General features: G+C 48.3%; 1 protein-coding gene and 1 non-coding gene across 3 annotated transcripts; one reads left to right on the forward strand and one right to left on the reverse strand.

Annotated features, from left to right (window-relative positions):
- Positions 1-525: 525 nt before the first annotated feature.
- On the reverse strand, positions 526-610 carry TRNAQ-UUG (transfer RNA glutamine (anticodon UUG)). The gene has a single exon. It is a non-coding gene; the product is annotated as a tRNA-Gln (tRNA).
- A 4,044-nt stretch (positions 611-4,654) lies between these two features.
- SYNC (syncoilin, intermediate filament protein) lies at positions 4,655-20,614 on the forward strand. Of its 2 annotated transcripts, XM_060625047.3 has the most exons (5): positions 4,656-4,983; positions 10,249-11,389; positions 18,170-18,294; positions 18,472-18,548; positions 20,098-20,614. In XM_060625047.3, the coding sequence occupies exons 1-5, from the start codon at positions 4,931-4,933 to the stop codon at positions 20,106-20,108; spliced, it is 1,407 nt and encodes a 468-aa protein (XP_060481030.2). In that variant the 5' UTR covers positions 4,656-4,930; the 3' UTR covers positions 20,109-20,614. The 2 variants fall into 2 exon arrangements, with proteins under 2 accessions (XP_060481031.2, XP_060481030.2); XM_060625048.3 differs by lacking the exon at positions 18,472-18,548 and having other exon boundaries at positions 4,655-4,983.
- The last annotated feature ends 79 nt before the right edge of the window (positions 20,615-20,693 follow it).

Genomic DNA, 20,693 nt, shown 5'->3' on the forward strand with positions numbered 1-20,693 from the left:
AGAAAGATATTGTTTTGCTTTATTATTTAAAAAAAATTTTTTAAATGTTTTATTTAGTTTTGACTGAGAGAGAGATAGAGCATGAGCAGGGGAGGGACAAAGAGAGAGGGAGACACAGAATCCGAAGCAGGCTCCAGGCTCTGAGCTGTCAGCACAGAGCCTGATGTGGGGCTCGAACTCACGGACCACAAGATCATGACCTGAGCCAAAGTCAGACACTCAACAGACTGAGCCACCCAGGTGCCCCAATATTGTTTTGCTTTAATGACTTCCTTGTCTCTATGTTCCTAGGATCTAGAACATTGCCTGGCTTAATAAATGTTGAAATGAATGAATGAATAAAGGAATAAATCAATGAATGAATGACATACTGCAGTAAGTCAGTCCTTGGTTGTAGTTTTGGGGAGAGTAAGAGGGAGAAATGCGAGTTTTTTAAGACAGAGAGAGAGCATGAACAGGGGAGGGTCAGAGAAAGAGGGAGACACAGAATCTGAAAAGGCTCCAGGCTCTGAGCTGTCAGCACAGAGCCTGACGCGGGGCTTGAACCCACGGACCTCGAGATCATGACCTGAGCCAAAGTCAGACGCTCAACCGACTGAGCCACCCAGGCGCCCCGAAAGGCGAGTTTTTTAAATAATAGTTATTATTTCTTGGACACTTAGAATGCATCCAGTACCAGACTAAATGCTTTTTGTGTTCTCAATTCATCCTCACAGCAAACACATCAGGTAAAAAATATTATCTGGTTTTACAGAGACGAAAACAATCTGTGAGGTAGAGTGCCTTTCCTAAGGTCCCACAGTGACTAATTGCAGAGGCAGGTTTTAGGCTTGGATTTGTCCCTGGGCTCCCTTGAAGCAGTGGGCTCCTCCTATCCTCCTCCCACCTCTAGATGGGAGCTCTTGGCACACAGAAACTCAGCAGAATGGCCTCTACCTGCACCAGTAATAATGGGGAATGTGCTACTCTCAGCTTTTGGAGCAAGTTCACTCCACCCGCTCGTGTGTTGAACCTCACATTTGATTGCTTTCCACAACAGTCCTGTGAAGAGGATATTAACTGACCGTTTCACGGACAGAGAACTGAGGTTCAGCGAGGTTGGCTTCCCAAGGTCGCAGAGGCACGCTCTGGAGTGTGGCGGAGGCTGCTGCCAAGACTCCACCCCCTCTGCGGCCCCCTCGTGCCGCTCTCTACTTCCAAGCTCCTCCCTCTGCCAGTCAGGCCTCCTCCCCTTCCTCCACTCTCAGCCCCCTCGCTGCCCCGTCCTCTTGGCCAAGGTAACTACTGGCCTAAGCCTGAGTAAGGTGAGCTAAGAGGGACCTCTTGGGTTGGGCTCCTGCCCAAGGTGGTGGCCAGGAGGTCACTGTTCACCTAGGATGGAATTTTGATCAGTTTACAACTTTTCTGATTCTGGTTTTGGTTGGGAATTTAGAAAGAAGGGCTTCCTGGATTCTCTGCCAAGGAAGGGCTCATCTTCCTTCGGTTTAGTTCTTTTTTTAATTTTTTAATGTTTATTTTTGAGGGAAAGACAGAGCATGAGCGGGGGAGGGGCAGAGAGAGAGAGGGAGACACAGAATCTGAAGCAGGCTCCGGGCTCTGAGCCGTTAGTACAGAGCCCTATGCGAGGCTTGAACTCTTGTGAGGCAAGATCATGACCTGAGCTGAAGTCAGATGCTTAACCTGGTGAGCCACCCAGGTGCCCCGGTTTAGTTCTTACCTTAGGGGTCTCAGCAGGAGAAAGGGAACACAAAGCTTCAAATGGAAGAGTGTTTAATGAAGGAACTATTCACAGAGGTGTGGGCAGGAATGGTGAAGCACCCTGGGGCTCATAACTGAGGGATGGTATCCACCCCCCCCACCCCCCCCAAGGACCTGACAGGCAAGAGGAGAGAACCTTGTTAATGAACCTGGTGAGCGCGTTGTACCCATGGGTGCAGGCTGCCGCACAGGAGCTGTGGCTCTCTGTGGAGGAACATAGTAACTGCCAAAATCACAGAGGGAGGTGGATGTTAGAAATATCTCAGTCTAACTCCCCTCCTTCGCACTGATCTTAGACACTGTCAGTGTCTCCTATTAGCCAAACTCCACCTGAAACTGTAAGGCAAGGGGGCCAGGTAAGACTGTCAGCCAGAGTCGGCTGGCTGTCTGTTCTAGATCCAGAGCAGAGAGGCATGGAGGGTGGCGGTTAGGCAAAGAGCAGCCAGCCCAGGGCCTTCTCGGCTCTTTCTGGACTTGGCTTTGTAAAGGGGCCGAGAAACAGAGTGGCTATGCCCGTGTTTCAAAGAAGCCTGTGCCGGACATCAGCACCCTTTCTCCTCCTTCCAGGTCCAGGTTACTCTGTTTGTGAGGTTGTCCTACTCCTGGAGTTCATCTGTCCCATCCCTGGCTTCCCTGGTTTTCAGTGCCTAGCACACCACTCAGCAACCCGAGTCGGGCATTATTCTCTGCATGGGTTTGTCTCCCCAGACAACAGTTCTTGCATCCGTTACACTGTGAGCTCTTTGCAGGCAGGGGCCTGGGCCAAATTAGGCCGTTTGCCCTGACACAGGCCCTCGCACAGGCCGAATGCCGCCGTATGCCAAGTGAAGTGAGTCCCGTGTCGTCACATACCTCTCTCAGCCTTAGTATGTGCAATCTGAGCACATGTGAATGTCTGTTTCCCTAAGTACACAGGGGCTTCTTGGTGGTGAGCAGCAGAGGCTTTTTTTTTTTTTTTTTTTTGAGATCCTATTATGTACCAGGCCCTGTGCTGGGTCTTGGGGACACAGCAGGGGACAAGACAACGCAAAGTCCCTGCTCTCATGGGGCTTCCATTCTAGTGGGGAAAGCGGAAAAGGAAGGAATGGAAAAGAAACATTATTTCAGATGTAATCCGTGCTGTACAGAAAATAAGGCAGTGGGATAAATAGTAACTTGATAGACATTTATGCTGGGGGGCGGGGACATCAGGGAAGGGTTTTCTGAGGCGATGGCATGTAGGCAGAGACCCAAAGAAGAGTAGAAGCTGGGATGTGAAGGACGTTCGACAAGACAAGTGGGAACAGCATAAACTAAGGTATGCAGGTGGAAGTGCTTCTGGGACCCTGAGAGATTTGGGGTTGCAGCCTAAGGAAGGCTTTAGGGAAGGTTAGAAGGGGTGAGGAATTCGGCTTTGGGGACAGCCCAGGGCCAGCTCCTGGGCTGGGCGGGGGCGGGTGTTGGAGGGGAAGGGATAGCCCTTCTTAAGGCCACCCTTGCTGCCTGTTGCCTAGCACCTACAGCAAATAGTGCTGCCGCAGGCCTCACCCTGGCTCCCTCAGCTCCTCTCTGAGTGGCAGCAGCTGTCAAATGACCAGCAGCTGAGGCTTTGCCAACCTCCTCCTCTGGAATATTTTAGGGGTAAGTCAGAAAATGACCAGCCGCCTCCTTAAAACCCGGCTTTTTCTAATGCATGCCTTACAAGGGTGTATTTGGCTACCCTGGGTGTTAATCTCTCACCCCCTTGCATTAGACAGAGAGATATAAATACACAGCCACAGGCGTCACCCTCAGATACACAGATTAGTGAACCTGTCGGCAGGCCCCGGGTCACACACAGAGGACACGCCAGGCATGGCCCTGTGAGCACCCACTCCCATACTAACACGCATCAGCCCTAGTCCCTCGAGGGCACACAATCACTCGCAGGCCCATACACGTGCCCCACAACACAGTCACAACAGTCCACAACCGCAGATCCCCACGCCTAACAACCACTCTCTACCCCGCGCCCCAAGATTATACAAGCCCCCAACCCTATGCCCCCACACAGACATGTACCCCACAGTCGTCACAGAGCCACACACGGGCACACAATCCCACCATCTCCCCCTCCACGTACACAACCATGTGGTGTTCACACCGCCTGCAGTGGGCACGTTGATCGCAACACACAACCCACACGCATTCAACACCGCGGCACCATTGCCCCACCCCCGCCCCACACTCAAGGCCTCTCTGATTAAACACACATCCAGCCCCTCGCTCTTTACAGTACACAGCATTCTTGTGCGGTTGAGTCAAAGACCTCCTCAGACAGAGAGATTAAGTGGAAAAAAGGCATCGGAAGGGAGAATGCCGGAGGCCCAGGTCTGGGAAGGGGACGGCAGCTTCTGGCTTAGGGAGAAAGACTTCAGTGTTGAAATTTGACCCTGACTCTAATGGGCTAAGGCCTTGGGGGGAGGGGGCACGCCTCGGAGTGGACAGAGGAGCGGCTGGGTCGGGGTGACAGGTGGAGCAAGCGGAGGGACCCCAGGAAACCCCGCAGCGCGGGGGGTGGACATCGGTGTTAAATGTGGACTCGACCTTATAGGCTTAAGCCCCTCCCACGCAGTCCTCCCACCGCCCTTCCCTAGCCCCCGGCAACAGGCTCCCGACTATCCCCAAACGCACCGGGTGTGGCCGTGACCCCTCCTCCCCCAGCCCTTCGGGACAGCTGCGGGGCACCGCGCTCAGGCCTCCCCTCCCCCTCCCCCCTGCGCAGGTGGGGCTCGCAGGACGCCGAGCTGCGCGCGCTGGGGTGCCGGGTCCCTCTCAGTCCCCCCACCTCAACCCTCTGCCCCGACCCCAGGCAGGGGAAGTGCTCTTCTGGGGCTGCAGAGCCGCCCCCCCCCACCCCCCTTCAGCTGGGACCCTTGGAAGGAATGAGTGGAGAGAAAGAAGGTTCGGGAAGATCTCAGGGCCCGCAGGTTTGGGAGACGCCGATCGGCCACCCCCCACCTCCGCCCCCGGCCGCGCGGCCCGCTCCCTCCTCCCGCGGGCGGGAGCTGGGGCCAAGTGGGCGCGCCCGGCCCGGGGCGGGCGGGATCCGGTGTCGGCGGCAGCTGCCAGTGCGGCGGGCGCGGGCGCGGAGCGAGCGGCCGGCGGGGCCGGCTATTAATAACGCGGCCGCCCAGCCCGGGGTCGCGCAGCCATGGCCAGCCCGGAGCCCCGGCTCGATGGGGACGGCGCCGCCCAGGCCGCGAGGTAGGACCGCGCAGGGCCCGAGTCGCCGCGCTGGGGGGAGGGGGCGCTGGACGAGTCCCCCGCGATCACCTTTCGCCTGGCTGGGGGTGGTGGGCCAGCCGGGGTGCGGCGCGGGCACTGGGCGGAGCCACCGGCCAAGGGAGATGGGGGAGGCCCGGGGTCCCGGCACCTCCGTTTGTCTGTGGTTTTTTATAGCGCCCCCCCCCCCCTCCGGGGCTGGGTGACGATTAACCCTTTCAGACTGGTGGGCATCCACCGGCAAATGCCACTGGGCCGGAGTGGCCAAGGACGCTACTAGCTTTCTTTCATTCCTCACCCCAAATGCGACTGGAGATGGAGGCCTCCAGTTGCTGAATTCGCTGTGTGGAAGGGACTTGGTGCAAGGTTGGGCAGCTGCCAGCTTGGAGTTAAGAGCCTGTTCTGGCAGCTTGCTCTCTCCGGTCTGAGGCCTGGAATGGGGGGTGGGGAGGGTCTTAGGAGGGCCTTGGTCTTTGGGCCCCCCCCCCCCCCCCCCCGGAGAGAAGGCCCGCCCCCAACCATCCACTCTGTCAGCTTACCACTGGTGCCGGGGAAAGGGCTGTGGCTCAGGGATTTGGGGCCACTAGGGAGTATTTCTGCCCCAGGTCAGACCATAGCCCCGAAGAGGTGAAGGTGCAAACACACACACCCCACACCCCTCGCTGTCACACACAGCACAAAGCAGAGTACAGTTTTGCACATACAGTCCCCTGTGCTGCCATATGCATATACAGATACACACAGAGTCAGACACACACCAACTCATGCCTGCAGCATGTCACAGACACTCCTTGCCACAGCCTCGATGTGCAGAGTGGGAGCTGCTGGAGTCCTCTAGGGCCAGGGTCAGAGTGGCAGAGGGAGGCTGCTTGGAGTCCAAGGAAGCCTGAGGTCAGGGGCCCCAGCTGAGCCGGCTCCCTTGCCCCTCGATCTCCCATACGCTATTTTCCTCAGCCCCTTGGAGAGAGGCAGCTGTGTGAGGGCAGCACTGAGCAGAGGCCTGGCACTGTGGGGGGGGGGGGGGGGCAACAGAGGCAACAACAGTGTGTGATAAGGGCGCTGCCTGGGAGTCAGGTGGCCGGGGTTCTACTTCCAGCTTTGCCACTTGACTTTGGGCAAAGTTTCCTCCTTGGATCTGAGTCGGTTTCTTGCCTGCCTTCCTTCTACAGAGCCCCACCCTGGGATACACAGAGAATGAGAACTGTACTTGTCCTTAGGAAATGGACTCTCAGGGGACACGGACACGCTCACTGCTGTAATAGCACTAAGTGCAAAGATGAGCTGCACACAAAGTGCCTTGAGAACGGAATAATGGGTTTGTCTGCGAAATGCTTCACAGGGGAGATGAGTGGGGCTTGAAAGACGAATAGAAATTTACGAGTAGGTAAATAAGTATATATATATTTTAACTTTTCATAATTAAAAAATTTTAATGTTTATTTTTGAGAGAGAGAGACAGAGTGTGAGCAGGGAAGGGGCAGAGAGAGAGGGAGACCCAGAATCCGAAGCAGGCTGCAGGCTCCTAGCGGTCAGCACAGAGCCCAATGCGGGGCTCAAACCCACAAACTGTGAGATCATGACCTGAGCTGAAGTCAGATGCTTAACCAACTGAGCCACCCAGGCACCTCCCCCCCTTTTTTAAGTTTATTTATTTTTACAGAGAGAAAGAGAGTAGGGAAGGGGCAGAGAGAGAGGGAGACACAGAATCTGAAGCAGGCTCCAGGCTCTGAGCTGGCAGCACAGAGCCCGACGTGGGGCTCGAACTCAGGAACCGTGAGGTCATGACCTGAGCCAAAGTCGGATGCCTAACCAACTGGGGCTTAACCAACCCAGGCACCTCTAAATAAGTATATTTTGAATGCTATGTGCCAAGCTCTGTTGGACCTGCTGTAGCTTTGTACCTGTTTTAGAACTCATGCCTGTTCTGGGAACAGAGTGATAAAAGGAGCACCGTCCAGCTTTGGAGCCAGATGCCATCTTCTCCAGCCTCTACCACTTACAAGTTGTGGAACCTTGAGTGAGTTCTTTACTCAGTGCTCTGGTTTCCTCATCTACAAAATGGGGGTAACAGATGAGCATCATATACATGAGTATTCATGTAAAATACCTGGAATACTGCCTTGAACACAGTTACGTCATTCCAGGGTGGGGAACTCAGCAGGAGCCTGTGAGGGCCGTCTGCTGGGAAAGCAGGGGCTCTGTTGAGGATCAAGGTGGGTCTGGCCGGCTGAGCAGGTGCATCCTTTCTGGTGCTACGAGCTCTACCTTTCCAGGTGGTGCAGGATTGTTCTCTCATCAGATGGTGTACAAGGAGCTGTATTTTCTGAGCTGGATTCTTTAGACATAGTGGGCTAGGAGTAGGAGGTGTAAAAGTGTTAACACATGCTCTGGGTGGGCGGGGGCGGGTAGTGTGAGATGAGCCTGGAAAGGTATGTTGGGGCCACATCTTTAAGGGCTTTGAGTCTATGCTAAGCAGCTGGCTATTTGTGCATGAAGTGATGCGACACGGTTATGTTCTAGTGAGCTGTGGCGCTGTAGGCAATAGGCTGGCATGAGAAGGAAGAATGCCCGTTACAAGGCTGGCACATGAGTGCAGGTATGCGATGACTTGGAGTAGGGCCCTGGCAAGGGGATGAGGAGGAGGTGGAGACTGGAGACTTTCTGAGATAGGTCAGTTCTCAGTGAGTTGGCTATGTGGGGGAGGAAAAGAGCTGTTTAAAGATTATTTGCCTCAAAAATAGAACTACCCTACGATGCAGCAATTGCACTGTTAGGTATTTACCCAAAGGGGACAAAATGTAGATTCAAAGGGGTACATGTTTTTATTGTACAAAGATTCAAAGGGGTACACGCACCCCAATGTTTATAGCAGCATTATCAACAATAGCCAAACGATGGAGAGAGCCCAGATGTCCATCAACTGATGAATGGGTGAAGAAGATGTGGTATATATATGCAATGGAATATTACTCAGCCGTCAAAAAGAATGAAATCTTGCCATTTGCAGTGACATGGATGGAGCTAGAATGTATTATGCTAAATGAAATGAGTCCATCAGAGAAAGACAAATACCATATGATTTCACTCATGTGGAATTTAAGAAACAAAACAGATGAACATATGGGAGGCAGGGAACGAAAAGAGAGGGAACAAATCATAAGAGACTCTTAATGATAGAGGACGAACTATGGGCTGATGGAGGGAGGGGGGATGGGCCAGATGGGTGATGGGTATTAAGGAGGGCGCTTGTTGTGATGAGCACTGGCTGTTGTGGGTAAGTGATGAATCACTGAGTTCTACTCCAGAAACCAATAGTGTACTGTATGTTAACTAACTAAAATTTAAATTAAAAAAAAAGAAGGGGGGGGGTAGATTATTTGCCTCATCAACCTGCTGTATGGGGATGTGCTTCTCTGAGCTGGAGAATACAGGTATAGTGAGCCCAGGGAGAAGGATAATTTGGGAAAAGTTGAGTTTGAGGTGCTAGGTGACACCAGGTGAGAGAGATCAGTCTTTGTGGTAAAGTGATGGGAACAGACAGGGTGATGGTTGAGGCTGCCTTCAAGCTTTTAGATTTCGGTGCAGGTGCTTGGGTTGCATGAAGCCAGTGATCTCTGGGGCCTGGTGAAGCCACACTTGTGGCTTCCAGAGGGCCACCATGAGACACAGAATGGGGAGCCAGGGACTCCTGGGGTGCTAGAGAGGAAGACAGAGTGAGGACACAACGATTTAGAATAAAAGTAATCTGTAGTGGGAACTTGGAGCTGATATCTAGAGCTTAAAACCTGGACACAAGTCGGCCTTTTCAAGACAGATGACTTCACTGATACATGGTGCTTTTCATTTATGCTTTATATCTAAAATAAGTTTCTTGTAAGCTACACTCACATTTAACTTGTTTTATAACTGGTGCTCATGGAGTAGGAGTTTCCTTGAGCAAATTACTTAATCTCTTTTCACCTCAGTTTCCTGATCTGTAAAATGGGGATAATAAGTATGACTACCTCATAAAAATGTTATGAGGATTAAATGAATTGGTATACGTAAATCATTCAGAACTGAGCCTGAATGATATTAGATTCAGATATTAGGACCTTTTTAAGTGTAATTTATTGTTATTATTTCCGTGGTATTTTATATTTTCAGAGAATTGCCCAGAGATCCAAGGTAGGTAAGATGAATTGAAACAGGAAGGACCAAAGCCATTTGAAGGCCAGAGAAGCAGGAGAATATTCCTTAACAGGAGCTGGTTAAATTAGCAGGCAACTGGCAGCTGGGTTAAGGAACTTCTCTGTCAGAATCACAGAATCTGAATTCAAGAGCCTTTGACAGGCCAGAGGATGGGCCAATTCTAACAAGATGAATGTTTTTACAGGAACAAGAGATGTGGTTTAAAAGCACTCAGTGTGAGGGGCACCTGGGTAGCTCAGTCGGTTTAGCATCTGACTTCAGCTCAGGTCATGATCTCGCAGTGAGTTCGAGCCCCACGTCGGGCTCTGTGCTGCCAGCTCAGAGCCTGGAGCCTGCTTTGGACTCTGTGTCTCACTCTTTCTCTGCTCCTCCCCTGTTCGTGCTCTGTCTCTCTCAAAAATAAGTAAACATTAAAAAAGTTAGGAAAATAAAAGTACTCAGTACGAGACAGTCTTAAAGGCCTTTAGTCAAACTCAGCATTTGCCAGTATGATTGAGCTGCCCTCTATTGGCAATATTGGCCTTATCAACAGAAACATACTGTCCAGAGCTCAGAACATACCTGGATACTGTTTCCAATACCCACCCCCAAGGGACAGTGACAGTTTGGAGCTGAGTCAGAAAGAAGTGACCCAAACGAGGAGGGCACTGGACACTTTGGCATGCATGGAATAATCGAAAGATGTTAGTTTTCCTTAGGTGTTTAAAGAACTTGGCATGGGAAAGTAGTTAGATTTGTCTGATTCCAGAAAGAGGAACCAAGTCCAGGTAAAAAATTGCAGAGAAGGTTTTACTTCAACACTAGAATTTTCTTATGACAGTGGAACGATGTGAGCTTCCTGGCCTTAAAGGTATGTAAGCAGAGGCTAGACGCTGACGTCATGGGGATGTTGTCAGGGGATCTGAGCCATGGGTGTATGGGGGTAGGCTGACGGAGGGGGAAGGAGTAGACAAGTGCCCTCTGAGATGTGAGAGGCCGAAAAAAGCCCAATGGCTCCCGTCGGGAACCATCCCGGGATTGTGGCTGCCCTCTGACTTTAAGTCATTTCTCTTGCAGAGAAACAAGAACGGAAGCCAGTTCTTCTCTCGAAGAGAACTCTGAATCCCCACGTGAGGTGGGGACTTTGAACCCAGAAGTTACTCTGTCTTTGGAGGGGACCTTGAACTTAGAGGACATTCTCTACCTGGGGGACACAGGTGACCTCGATGAGACACTCTACGTGGAAGAGACGGAGAAGCCTGAGGAGGCACTGTATATCGAGGAGACCAGGCAACCAGGGGAGGCCCTGGAGATGGACGAGCCTATGAAGCCAGAGGAGATACTATATGTGGACGAGCCCACGCAGCCAGGAAAGACCACAAGCCCAGAGCAGACCAGTTCCGGGGGAGAGACGGTCACGAGCGAGGAGAAACCCAGCCCTGAGGAGAGCCTCCAAGCCGGGCCTAGTCCCAGCACAGACAACCTGAGCATAGAGGACCTGGAATTGCTAGAGGAGCGTTTCCAGCAATGTGTCCAAGCTGTGGCCCAGCTGGAAGAGGAGAGGGATCGGCTCATCCACGAGCTGGTGTTGCTCCGGGAACCAGCCCTGCAGGAGGTGCAGCAGGTCCATCAGGACATCCTGGCCGCCTACAAACTGCACGCCCAAGCAGAGCTGGAGAGGGACGGGCTGAGGGAGGAGATCCGGCTGGTCAAGCAGAAGCTGTTCAAGGTGACAAAGGAATGCGTGGCCTGCCAATACCAGCTCAAGTGCCGCCGGCAGGACGTGGCCCAGTTTGCCGATCTCCGGCAAGCGCTGACCACACGGGCAGGCCAGCTCTCGGAGGAACTGGCCCAGCTCCGGGACGCCTATCAGAAGCAGAAGGAGCAGTTACGGCAACAACTGGAAGCACCTCCCAGCCAGAGGGACGGGCACTTTCTCCAGGAGAGCCGGCGGCTCTCTGCCCAGTTTGAGAACCTCATGGCAGAGAGCCGCCAAGGCCTGGAGGAAGAGTATGAGCCTCAGCTGCTGCGGCTCCTGGAGAGGAAAGAAGCTGCGGCCAAAGCGCTGCAGAAAACCCAGGCCGAGATCCAGGGGATGAAGGAGGCTCTGAGACCCCTGCAAGCAGAGGCCCGGCAGCTCCAGCTGCAGAACAGGAACCTGGAGGACCAGATCTTGCTCGTGAGGCAGAAACGAGATGAGGAGGTGCAGCAGTACAGGGTAGGCCCCCTGGGCACGGACAGTTAGCCTGGGGCAGGAAAAGGTGACCGGAGTCACAGGTCTCGCGGCCACTTTGAAGGAGGTCCTCCTACATGCAGGAGGATCCGCTTACTCCTCGGGGCGGCCGCTCCTTTACTCCGCTCTTCATCCCACCAGGTTAGGCCGGCGCTCCGGGCTGAGAATGTAGGCGGCGCCCTGACACCGACCGTCACCCGGTCCTCTCGTTAAGCCTCCAAATCAAGTGTTCTTTCATAGATGAGGAAACAGGCTCAGCGAGGTGGTGGTCTATGAACCCTGGCCTGGCCAATTGTGAACGTTTCCGTGCACTTTCCATGGCACAGTTTTCCAATTCTTGGTGAATCATGCTTGGGTGCAGGGAGCAAGAGGGGGATGAGGCGAGGTGGGATTTTCATTCTCTCCCTCCCTGCACATTCACCCTCAAGTCCCACCTAGCTGATCTCTGCCTTGGAGCTTCCCAGTTTTAAAACTGGGACGAGGGGCGCCTGGCTGGCTTGGTTCAGTAGAGCGTGTGACTCTTGATCTCGAGGTCATGAGTTTGAGCCCCACGTTGGGCACAGAGATTACTTAAAACAAAACAAAACAAAGCAAAAACTGGGATGAAATCTATGAAGCTCTATTCCTCATTTTCCTTCTTTGTGCATTATCACCATTTCACTTGTATTCCAGTTACTTCTGATTAAGTGTGAGCCAGTTCTAATCCCTTTATAGAACAGGGTGGGATATAAATACAAAGTAAAAACACAATTTTGTCTCTCTCCCACGGACTGTGAGCTTTCAGAAGGAAGGGAGCATTGCTTTACTTTTTTCTGCCACTCGGGCTCAGAGGATATCAGTTAAATGCTGACTGAAGGGCTGCTGGCCACTATGAGGGGACCACGATGTGGTGGTTCCTTTCAGAGCAGTATTTTCATCTTTTGAAATACATGTTCCTTTGGATAAGCTTAAAAAGTTCCAGAGATTCTGATCCATCCTTCAAGGAACATATCCTCTGTTGAAAATGGCTGTATTCACTTCACTCAAAATTTTGTCAAGCTTTCTGTAGTTTGTATTATGAAAGCAATCCCCTCCCCCACTGCAGCTTTTTAATTGGTTCAGTCTAGTGAAAGAGGATCTTTTTATTTTTTTGGCATAAAATGTATCCTTAAGTTGTACTCAGACAGACATTACATTAATAATTGTAATCCAGGGGAAAGAGCAGCATGTGATTTAAGAGAGGTAAGGTAAGAGTGCTATACGATAATGAAATTATTTTTAGTCATCCATTAAATCAGACAACACTCCATGGAAGAAGTGGTGTTATTTGAGCTAGGTATTAAAATATAGGCAAGATCTAGACCAGTGCTATCCCAAAGAAATATGCAAGACATAATATAATTTAAACCTTTATAATAGCCATATTAAAGAAATTTAAAAAAATAGGTGAGAGTAGTTTTAATATATATATTAACTCAACATCTGCAACCTGGCTGCATATGACAGGTGAAAAATTGAAAGGTGAGTTGAACTGTAAAGGTAGGTTGGGGCAGATCATTTTGGGCTTTTTTTTTTTTTTTTTTTAAATTAGAGTGAGTGTGTGAGCTGGGAAGGGGGGCAGAGAGAGAGAATCTTAAGCAAGCTCCACACTCAGTGTGGAGCCAGACGTGGGGCTCAATCCCACAACCCTGGGATCATGACCTGAGCCAAAATGAAGAGTTGGGTACTCAATTGACTGAGCCACCCAGGCACCCCAGGTCATGTCAGGACTCAGAAATCCAAACTAGGGAGTTTGGATTTCATTCAGTACTCAGTTACATCAGTAAAGGTATTTAATCAAGCGAGTAACATAATTGCTTCTCTACTTTTAGAAAAAGTACGGGTGGCAGTGTGTAAAATGGGCTGGAGACCTAGAAGCTAGGGGACTAATCAGGAAGCTACTATAGGTAAGAGGAACCAATGTGGGAATACAAGGAAGGGGAAGGATGCAAGAACAAATGCAGGATAATGTGGCCACTGAATGAAGGGGGCAGGGGTGAGAAGTCACAGAGGGTGTCAAGATTTCAGACAAGCCTAACTGGGACAGTGGTACCATCAACAGGAAATCCTCTGGAGGAGTTTTTGGACATAGTATCAGGGTTGTAGAATTGCCCCCGCCCCCCACCTGCCCGCGATTTTCATCACTGTGCTGGATTTCAGATTTGCTGATTGGTACAGCTTTCCCAAGATCATTCTATGAAACATACTCTTGATGGATGTCTCCTATTGCTTTGTCATAAAGTAGCAATCAAGGTCCTAGTAAGCAAATTCTGCTTTGTGAAATGGCTTCCCAGACTTGTTTGCCAAAGGTCACTTACGGCATCTGACTACTTTTCAAGGGTACACTTCACTCTTGCAGTTGTACACTCTGCCTCTTTCATCACCATCATCTATTCATTCAACAAATATTTTCTACGCCTGCTTACCATGTGCCAGGCAGTGAACTATGTGCTGGCAGAAGAGATGAGATGAGAAATGGGGGAGAGGGGTAGTTTCTGACCTCAAATAGTTTATAGTCCAGGAAGGATACCAGATATAATGAACATATTGCGTAAAATGAAAGACACTTGATTTTAAGATGCACCCTGAGGGGCGCCTGGGTGGCTCAGTCGGTTGAGTGTCCGACTTCGGCTCAGGTCATGATCTCACGGTCTGTGAGTTCGAGCCCCGCGTCGGGCTCTGTGCTAACAGCTCAGAGCCTGGAGCCTGCTTCGGATTCTGTGTCTCCCTCTTTCTTTCCCCCTCCCCTGCTCATGCTCCGTCTCTCTCTGTCTCAAAAATAAATAAAAACATTAAAAAAAAATTAAAAAAAAAAAAAAAAAAAAAGATGCACCCTGATCTGAAATGTTAAAATGTGAAAGCCATAGAATCAGTGAAATCATTAATATTCTTCAAGTGATAAACACTATAACAGTAGTAGGAATAAGGCACTGTACCAATGAAGTATGTATAATTACCCCTGCCTGGGGACACGGAGGGGAAATTTCACAAGAGTTAACAATAGCTACCATGTACTTGTAGTTTTTTACACGTATTAATACATTTAATCCTTACCTTTCTGTGCGATAGCTATAAATTACTGTCACTGTATGAAAAATGAGAAAACAGAAACCAGACAGACAAGTCAAATCATTTGTTCAGGAAGTGACAGGAGGATTCTGACCCTGTGCAATCTAGCCCAAGTTCACATTCAACTTCCACAAGGTGTTTGAACTAAGCCTTGGAGAATAAATTTGTTGGGTAGACATGGGAAAGAGGCATTCCAGGCAGAGGGAATGACTTACACAAAAGCATGAAAACATAAAAAGACATGTTAAGGGAAGTCCGCTCAGTGTGGCTGGATCCTAAGAATGTGACTAGACAGATGTGGCTGTAGTGGTAGATTGGGACCAGACTGAAGGATTTTCCATAGTCTTCAAGTCAGTGGTTTTCAAAAAAAAGGTTTTCTCCAAAGCCACAGACCCTTTTCCCCAAACACAACTTGATATAGAATGCCAGCATGTAAAACAGGTAAAAGTGAGCTACTTTCTGAGGCAAGGGCACTTCCATATGGCTTTCTCCTGGGGTTTCATGGAAAACAGTTTGAGGACCACTGAAGAGCTCCACAGACAAGACGGCAACAACGCAGTTGTAAAGTATGAGTTTTCTTTAAATTTTTTTTTTTTTAACGTTTATTTATTTTTGAGACAGAGAGAGACAGAGCATGAACGGGGGAGGGTCAGAGAGAGGGAGACACAGAATCTGAAACAGGCTTCAGGCTCTGAGCTGTCAGCACAGAGCCCGACATGGGGCTCGAACTCACGGACCGCGAGATCATGACCTGAGCCAAAGTCGGCCGCCCAACCGACTGAGCCACCCAGGCGCCCCAAGAAAACTTATGAGTTTTATAAGCCAGTGGCAAATCCTGGCTCACTTCCTGTCTGGGAAACTTTGGACCAATGACTTCACCAGTGACTCTGCTCCTTCACTGTAAAATGGGATTAGTAATAATACACATCATAAGGCTGTTGGAAAGAATGAATTAATCTTTGTAAAGTACTTGCGCATAGGCACATACTTTTAAAAATGGTGGCATGTAGGATGGATTGAAAGAGACTGGAAAGACCACTTAAGCCTTATGAGGGAGAGATCATGTGAGATATGTGAAGTAAAATATTTGGGTAGGATTTGGGGACTGGTGCAGTGGGTGGTGTGAGGAATTTGCTGAGAATGGTCTCCAAGTTTTTAGATGAAATTGGTAGGTCGTGAATGCGGAATTATAGAATGTTTACTATCTACGTGCTTCACATCCAGCATTACGTGCAGGGTGCTGGGCAGGAACCTACAAGCTGGGAGTTACACAAGAAGAAAAAAGATAAATGGTAATGTAATATAGCAGATGCTGTTTAGGTGACAGAAATGGCAGGAGTAAAGACACAGAGATCTGTGAATTTGTCAGGCTAGAGCAGCAGGCTAGAACCAAGAAACATCATGCAAGCCACAGATGTCATTTATAATTTTCTAGTAGCCACATTAAAAAAAAAAAAAAAAAAAGTAAGAAACAGGTGAAACTAGTATTTTATTTAACTCTGCATATAAAAATATTTCAACATTGAGTCAATATCAAAATTTGAGGTATTTTACATTGTTTTATATGCCAAGTCTTAAAAATCTGTGTAGCTTATACTTAGGTACATGTGGATTCAGATTAGCTGAATTTCCAGTACTTACTAGCTACATGTGACTAGTCGTGGCCTCCCTGCTACACAGTGCAGGCTAGAGGAAAATGTCCATCTGAAAGTGCAGTGGAGGTTCTAACTAGAGGTAGGGGTCAGACTAAAGGGGGTCTGAATGCCAGACTCAAGAGGTGGAAAGTCTTTGAAAGACGAACACGATAAAGCAGTTTTAGAAAGTTAATCTCGTGGTGCTACATGATTAAGACCGGCTTAACGCCAGTCAGGGTAGCAATATTTGTTTCATTTTGTAACGTTGCTCCTCCTGGTCAGTTTATCATTGATGGTACAGACTGTCTTCCCAAGCGTGTACTTTTAGGTCTCACCAAAATACAGCTTTGCTAGATGTCGAAAGGAGGCTTGGGGAATTGGGGCGCAGAGGTTTGCGGGTGCTTCCCTCCAGAAGACAGACTTAGATGGCAAGACCGCATCTCTGTGTGGCACCAAAGTATGGCTAAGGCACTAAAAAAAGGCCTTTTGACAAGGTTGACCAAAGTCGAAATTCAGCCAGAGTATCAAACGCTGCAGAATGATGTGCCATAGGTATATGAAGGATGACTTAGAGAACAAATTATTTAGATCCTTCTAATAACAGCATGTACCTAAACTGGATTCCTGGCTCATTATTCTTCAAAATCTGAGGTGAAGTCATTACCCCTTTAAAACAGGCCTTTCAGCTGCAACCTTCCCTTCCCATCTCCCTCATGCTTCCTAAGGATCCACGCCAGCTACCAACTATGCCAGAGACGGATTTGCTGACATCTTCCTTACCTCACTCCTCAGGCATTAATCCTGGGCAGAGACAGTTTACAGAATATATCCTGTTTGGTTTGGGCAGAATGGGAAACGGACAATCATCTTAAGGCTCCTGAAGGCCTCTGGGGCATAGCTTCTTCATCTTCCAACTTAGCACTTTGGAACAAATTCAGTCTTTTTGTGTAACAAGTACAGTATAAGGAAATTAACAACTAGGATAGCCAACATCCTAATAAAGCATCTATTTGCATATGATGTTACAGAAGTACTGGGCAGAGCTATTTTGGACTTCAAGGAGGTTCAAATACAAAACTTGTGTTTAGTCTTTCCTGTAAACAACTGGACTTCCAATAGTTTTAACTCTCTTAGAACTACATTTAATAGCCAAGAATAAGTGGGCGCCTAGGTGGCTCAGTCAGTTAAGTGTCCAACTCTTGACCTTGGCTCAGGCCATGATCTCATAGGTCATGGGTTCAAGCCCCATGGCAGGCTGTGCTGATGGTGTGAGGCCTGCTTGGGATTGTCTCACCTTCCCTCTGCCCCTCCCCTACTTGTGCTGTATCTCTCTCAAAATTTTGGCTCAGGCCATTACCTTATGGTTTGTTGGTTTGAGCCCTGCATCAGGCTCTGTGCCGACAGTACACAGCCCGTTTGGGATTCTCTCTCCCCTTCTCAGTCTGCTCCTCCCACACACTCTCTCTCAAAATAAACAAACAAAAAAATAGTTAAGAATAACTGCATACAAAGACTTGATTTTTTTTCCAAAGTAGGCTCCACACCCAACGTGGGGCTTGAACTCACAACCCCAAGATCAAGAGTCGCATGCTATACCGAGTCAGCCAGGCACCCCCAAGACTTGGTTTCTTTTAAATTGCTTTAAGTTGCAGGATGATGTAAAAACTGATTATCCTGATAGAAATAAACTTGCACAAAGCCAGAGGTCCATAAAACTCTCAGCACACCGACTACAGGACCACAACTCTCCCCAACACTTCTTAAAACTGCAAAACAAACAAACAAAAAACCATCTGAGCACCCACCCACCCTTTGTAGGATTCTATTAAGCAGTAGTCTGCCAGTATAGACAAGACTCCTTTCTGGTCACCATTTTCCTAAGCAGGATTACTTTGTCCCAACATTTCTTTGAACCAGTTTCTCAAACTATACTGGCGTGAAGATTAAATAACATCTAAGAAAGTGCTTTATAAACTATAACGGACAATGCCAGTTTTTTTATTGTTCTGCTCACTAGAGATGTTCTTGACCCTCTCACCTGCAGGAACAGCTGGAGGAAATGGAAGAACGACAAAGGCGGTTAAGGAATGGGGTACAACTCCAGCAACAGAAGAACAAAGAGATAGAGCAGCTAAGGATCAGCCTCGCCGAAGAGCTCTCAACTTATAAGTCAGTTTTTGCTGCTATTCAGATCTTAACTGACACCGGCTGAGGGGATGGTGGGGAGGGAGATGTTGCTCAGGGGAAATTTCACTTAACATGGAAAAGCAAAACAATGACTTGGGAAATGATTTCCAAACTGTGCTCATCCAGGACAAATGGAAAATGGCTTTCTTTTTTTTAAAGGGCTATGCTATCCAAGAGCCTGGGACAGGCTAACACTCCCACTTCTCAGACAGGTGGAATCGAGACACAGTCTCAAGGTGATCCTTGAGGGTACAAGAGTGGTGTTTGCCTTGTTGCTGCTTTCCTAACTTAACAATACTAATGCCTGAAAAAAAAAAAAAAAGTGTGTCAAATGACAAGTCAGTTAGGAATAACACCTCCAGATTGCCCGATTTAAGCATTCAGCAGTCACTTGGAATGTTTCTGTTTCTAGCAGGACTCAAAATATGCCCTAATTATCACTGGGAATTCTGTAAGAGGATGACACATCTAGGGGCTCTGTGCATCACTTTCCTTGGCCTATTCTACCCCATCAGCTATTCATAAAGTTTCCTTAGAATAGCATGGGGCACCTGGGTGGCTCAGTCGGTTAAGCGTCCGACTTCGGCTCAGGTCACGATCTCGCGGTCCACGGGTTCGAGCCCCGTGTCGGGCCTGGGCTGATGGCTCAGAGCCTGGAGCCTGTTTCCGATTCTGTGTTTCCCTCTCTCTCTGCCCCTCCCCCGTTCATGCTGTGTCTCTCTCTGAAAAATAAACGTTAAAAAAAAAATTAAAAAAAATTTTTTTAATAAAAAAAAAAGAATAGCAGAGAAGACAGTTATGCTACCTAATTCAGACTATGACAAAGGAGGCCAGAAGGCTAAATATGGAAGTTAAAACAAAAACAAAAAACTCAACTAGGTGTTGTTTTAGCCTGAGGGACAGAATTTATTTTTAAAGTTTATTCTGAGTGACAGACAGCAAGCAGGGGAGGGGCAGAGAGAGAGGGAGAGAGAGAATCCCAAGCAGACTATGCACTGGCAGCATAGTGCTGGACACGGGGCTCAAACTCACTGTTAGATCATGACCTGAGCCAAATCAAGAGTCGTATGCTTAACCGACTGAGCCACCTAGGTGCCCCACGATTATTGCTTAATATGTGAAACAAGCAACATGCCTATCCATTGATTTCTTTATATACTAATATGTTCTTATATTCCTGATAAAATCCTAGATTCTCTTGGATAAAGACATTAAGGATAAAAAAGGTCTATGTTAAGTTGTATACTAGACAGATGCCCATAAATTTAATTCTTACTTTCTAGCTAGTCTTGTGTCTTAGATACAAACTCACAAATAACAGTTATAACCAATACTTTTCGTAACTTACTAGCATTTTCTTTTACCATGTTTTACCTAGGAGTAACTGATTACGCTTATTGTTTGGGAGATTAGAGAACCTTGTAATTGAGGAAAATGGTATGTTAAACACCTTTGTGTGGATCAGATTAAAAGTACAATAGGGAAGGAAAGGGCAACGACTCATCGAGAATTTCAGTCATTGTTAACACCCATGCAAGGTTAACCTGGCTAGTCCGTCCCATCACCACCACATAGGTTACCATTCATTCAGTCTTGCAGGTAAGAGGCACCCTAATAGGCATTTGGAGGGAAATGCATTCCTAATCATATGTAAATCACACTCTAGCAATCTCTCCCCAACTTAGCCCGCACTAAGTAAACTTCGGAAGTTGTGATGAACTTTATGCTGTATTATTTCAAGTTGCACAAAATATAAACTTATTTTTTCTTTTCTCAACTTTACAGGGGCTGTTTAGAAACATATGGCCAAATCTGCAATCCAGAAACAGCAACACAAAACTTCTTAGCAAAGGATCACTAAGTACCCTCTGGACATACTTTTTTTCCAGAGAAGGGAGTGCCAGGGACTTGGCAAGCAATTCACTCTGGGAAAGTTACAAATACTGGCTGACCTGTTTAGAAAGATTCTAAGGCTGGCTGGAGGCAGAACACCATCAGTCAAGGCTTAGGTGGAGTCTATTTCATAGGCTGCTGGTACCAAGCTAAATGCACTTAGCAACGGAAAAAGAAGCCTTCTGTTCTCCAGCAGCAACCCCCACGTGCAGAGTAAAGGATGGATGTATGGACACACTTTAGTGTTGTGAAGAATGTATCTTGCCTTGTGTTGACCCAAAACAAAAACCTTTTTTGGAGCACAGGTAGGGTCAAAAAGGCAGCCGATTTTCATTATATGGGTTTACAATTTGAATTCTTTTGTGCCATGAGTGTTAGACTTTAAAATGAATCCTTTTACAAAGTTTAAGTCTGTGCAGACTCATACAGTTTACTCCTAATTGTGTGAAGATAATTTTCGCTATACTCTAAAAGAACTACTGACTTGG

Source organism: Panthera onca, chromosome C1 (genome assembly GCF_046562875.1).
Source record: "Panthera onca isolate mPanOnc1 chromosome C1, mPanOnc1 haplotype 2, whole genome shotgun sequence".
Classification (NCBI taxonomy): Eukaryota; Metazoa; Chordata; class Mammalia; order Carnivora; family Felidae; genus Panthera; species Panthera onca.

What these genes read in the sequence shown, in the direction of transcription:
- SYNC (XM_060625047.3), top strand. Translation starts at nt 4,931, where the DNA reads ATGGCCAGCCCGGAGCCCCGGCTCGATGGGGACGGCGCCGCCCAGGCC. An exon ending in AGGAGGTGCAGCAGTACAGG is followed by an intron (nt 11,390 to 18,169) that starts GTAGGCCCCCTG and finishes TCTCACCTGCAG; the next exon opens with GAACAGCTGGAGGAAATGGA. An exon ending in GAAGAGCTCTCAACTTATAA is followed by an intron (nt 18,295 to 18,471) that starts GTCAGTTTTTGC and finishes TTTTTTTTAAAG; the next exon opens with GGCTATGCTATCCAAGAGCC.